This window comes from Populus euphratica, unplaced genomic scaffold (genome assembly GCF_000495115.2).
Source record: "Populus euphratica unplaced genomic scaffold, PopEup_1.0 scaffold12.1, whole genome shotgun sequence".
NCBI lineage: Eukaryota > Viridiplantae > Streptophyta > Magnoliopsida > Malpighiales > Salicaceae > Populus > Populus euphratica.
The window spans coordinates 2,676,652-2,680,361 of NW_011499858.1; the positions used below are offsets into that span (position 1 = coordinate 2,676,652).

The following is a 3,710-nucleotide window of genomic DNA, read 5'->3' on the forward strand; positions in this document are numbered from 1 at the left end:
ACAATAATATTTAACCCCATTGCTAACAATAATTCTTTTTTATTTTTTTAATATTTTCCTTCTATGCACACTAGAAATGGGATTTAAATGAAAATTCTCATAAATCTCTTAACGTCCAATATAAGTAGTTTGATTTTCAATGAATCGAAAAAATAAACTCAATTAAGAAATAATAATATTATTTAACCACATTATATAAAACATATTTACAACCTTAGTATATTAATCAACATTTGTTTTGGAAATAAAATAAAAATTTATTTATAATTTGGTACGTATATTATGGATTTTCTATTTATTAATCAACACGGGGTTAGTATTAAATATATTTATAATGGAAAGTCCTCTCTCTTCTCTCTTAAAATTAAAAACAGAGAAAAATCTCTCCCTCTGTTAAATTAAATCAAACCGCTGCCCTTTTCCCTCACCGATCTCCGATTCCGACTTTCACGACAATGGCGAAAGCGAGATATTCACGAATTCCAGCACGAAAATCACCGTCATCGACACTTATACTAACTCTGCTATTAATGTTCACATTCGTGATTTTAATTCTTCTCGGTCTCGGAATTCTCTCGATTCCGAGCACTTCTTCCGATTCGTCGCGTCAAGCTAACGATCTCAGCTCCATCGCTCATCATAGCAGAATTGACGGGTGAGATTGATTTCGTGTCGTTTTTTATTAGTGTTTGGCTTGAGATTGGATGGCTTGATCGTAATTGACTTCATTGGTTTGGTGTTTTTGTAGGAGTGGAGATGATGAAGGCAAAGCAGAGCAATGGGCAGAGGTTATCTCATGGAAGCCTCGTGCTTTTGTTTATCATAATTTTTTGGTCGGTTTTTTTTCATAATTTTTTTAGATTGGATTTAAAACTGAATTAATTAGTAGCATTTTTTCGAGCAAGGAACTTTACTTTGATTAAAATCTTTAACCAATTAGTTTGTTGCTTGTTTTGGACAGACTAAGGCAGAATGTGAGTACCTAATCAATCTTGCAAAGCCGCATATGCAAAAGTCGACAGTCGTTGATAGTTCAACGGGGAAGAGTAAGGATAGCAAGTGGGTTTTTCTTTCTTAGATCTTATACTCTTTGTTCTTGAATTTTGTGGATGGATGTTCATGCTGCTCTTCTTCTCATTAACATGCTTGTATACTTTGCGGATAATCATTGGAGCTAATAATGCATTTTGATATGTAGAGTGCGTACGAGTTCTGGAACATTTCTACCGAGAGGTCGTGACAAAATTATTAGAGATATTGAGAAAAGGATTGCTGATTTTAGCTTCATTCCCGTAGGTATGTTGTTTGAGCTTCATTTACTTGGAGGATACACTGAATGGATGAAAAAAAGAATCACTTTCCAGCACCGGCGAGATTTTGTTCTGCTTTTTGTTATTTTTTTTTAAATATCAAATAGATGAACGGAATTTTAATTTACTTTGAAGGCCAGGTTGCTACCTCAAGCACATGTTTCCCTAAATTGGGACTTCATATCCTAATGCACCCCTGTAATCACTTATTGCACCACTTCATCACCTTCACTCATTCATGTGTTTGCAAAAGCGAACCATGATCAGCTTATAGACTGTTGCTGGTCCTTTTATGGTCTAACCTATCTCAATTCTTTTATACATCTTGCCACTATAAATCCACTCGACTACCTCAGGTGCAATCAACTGAGGCACCACCAGTTCCCACTGAGCGTCTCCACTTTTTTCTCTCTCTTTTTTTGGTGCCACAGATAGTAGTTATTAATTATTTGGGACTAGTTTTGTAACACCACCACCTTCATAATCACAAATTCAAGTAAAGTCGCTGTATAGCGAAAAATTGACTCCAACCAAAGCTAACTAGTTTTGATCTGAATTCTTGGATCCATCATATTGTAACTTCACCGTAATGCATCTTTAAGGAAAAAGGAGATTATTCAAGTTTAGAAAGCAGAGATCTGTTAGGTTTTCAAGGGAAACATCTTCTAGAAATTTGCCTTTCAGTTTGATTCATCACCTGTTACTAAGCTGACATGATGTGCAGAGCATGGTGAAGGGCTTCAAATTCTCCACTATGAAGTTGGGCAAAGGTATGAGCCTCACTTTGACTACTTTATGGATGAATACAACACCAAGAATGGGGGTCAACGCATAGCTACTGTTCTCATGTACCTGTAAGTGAGATCCTGTCTGCTAGTGGAATTTCTTATGAATCCAAATGCATCCTGCCTTTGTTCCTTTTGTAATATTAACTCCTTCACTATTGTACACAGCTCAGATGTTGAAGAAGGGGGTGAGACTGTGTTTCCCTCTGCCGAGGGTAACATTAGTGCAGTGCCTTGGTGGAACGAGTTGTCTGAGTGTGGAAAGGGGGGCCTCTCTGTTAAACCAAAGATGGGTGATGCATTGCTTTTCTGGAGTATGAATCCTGATGGCTCTCCAGACCCATCAAGTTTGCATGGTAAGTTACTCCCAACCAGCTAATCACCATTAACCTGTGTAGTTCAGGTTTGACAACAACCATGCTGACAGTACCTTTGCATGGTTATTAACTATCATTTTGCATGTTTTAGTAATGCAATCTTTAATTAATTGATGAGTTGGATTATTCTTCAATGCAGGTGGTTGTCCTGTGATTCGAGGTAATAAGTGGTCATCAACCAAATGGATGCGTGTGAATGAGTACAAGGTCTGAAATAACATCCTGCAGGTAATTCTCTGAGCCCAAAAGAGTCAATTAAAAATGTCATTTGTGGAGATATTCTTTAATTACTTGTATTGGTTACAGTAGTCTTGCTTTGGTTGGTAACAATATTCTCCCGTGGCAATGGCATTTCTTGACAAGCTATTAGTCAAATGCTGAAAACATTTTGTTGATCTGCATAGTGAAGCTTCCATGCAATTCCTTTTATTTTTAGGCGGGAGCAGGGGGCAGGGGGGCGTTTAATCAGCACACAAATTGTTCTTGTGAAGCTGGGTCGGTATGATGTCTCGTGGAATAACCTGTGACTAACAAAACAAAGGACCTTTGCTGATCTAGGATGATAGAGTTCGCTGCTTAATTATTGACCCATTCTGTCTTCCCCTTATATCGTGTTGGTTTTATTGTGAAAGCATCCTGGTTGAAACTGTCTGGAGTGTACGAAGACATATTTTCCATCCCTTCGTAGAATCACGACCTTTTCTTTTGTGCAGGTGATGATACAACTTCACATCTTATTCTTGTAATTTGTGCATCTCAATATAGAGCTCAAGTGCTGACGGACTTCACTTAATCTGTAATCTTTGTATACAACCAAACACTTTCTTGCCGTAAATTTTGATTATTTCCACTGTTGGGGCATGGGATCCCTTCTCGCAGGAGTCTGATAAAATAGCCTGAAATCTTTACTTTTATAGCAGAATGAGGTTCGGGATTTTCAATTGCTGTTAGAGATACTCGTGCCCTAATCTAGAACTGAGAGATGCATTTTATAATTCCTTTCCTTTAAAGTTCTGTGCTGCTTGTGGATGGCTGTTATTTGACAAGACGCTATCTTCGATCCATATGAGAATATCTGACAGCATTAACTGGATATCTATCCAGCATTCAGGCCATCTGAATCATGACATTTACCACAATTTTTACAGCGACAAATATGGTCATGCATTGCAAAGTTCTAGAATTCTATTTGTAAAAGAAGTCTCTCATATTATCACTATACTTTTCGCGAGTATAGC

At 37.3% G+C, this 3,710-nt stretch overlaps 1 protein-coding gene across 1 annotated transcript; it reads left to right on the forward strand.

The window, feature by feature from the left end:
• Positions 1–344: 344 nt before the first annotated feature.
• Positions 345–3,482, forward strand: LOC105124085 (probable prolyl 4-hydroxylase 10). Its single transcript, XM_011023953.1, has 8 exons — positions 345–655; positions 749–833; positions 962–1,059; positions 1,199–1,296; positions 2,035–2,164; positions 2,264–2,451; positions 2,612–2,700; positions 3,186–3,482. The coding sequence occupies exons 1-7, from the start codon at positions 456–458 to the stop codon at positions 2,683–2,685; spliced, it is 873 nt and encodes a 290-aa protein (XP_011022255.1). The 5' UTR covers positions 345–455; the 3' UTR covers positions 2,686–2,700; positions 3,186–3,482.
• Positions 3,483–3,710: the final 228 nt, after the last annotated feature.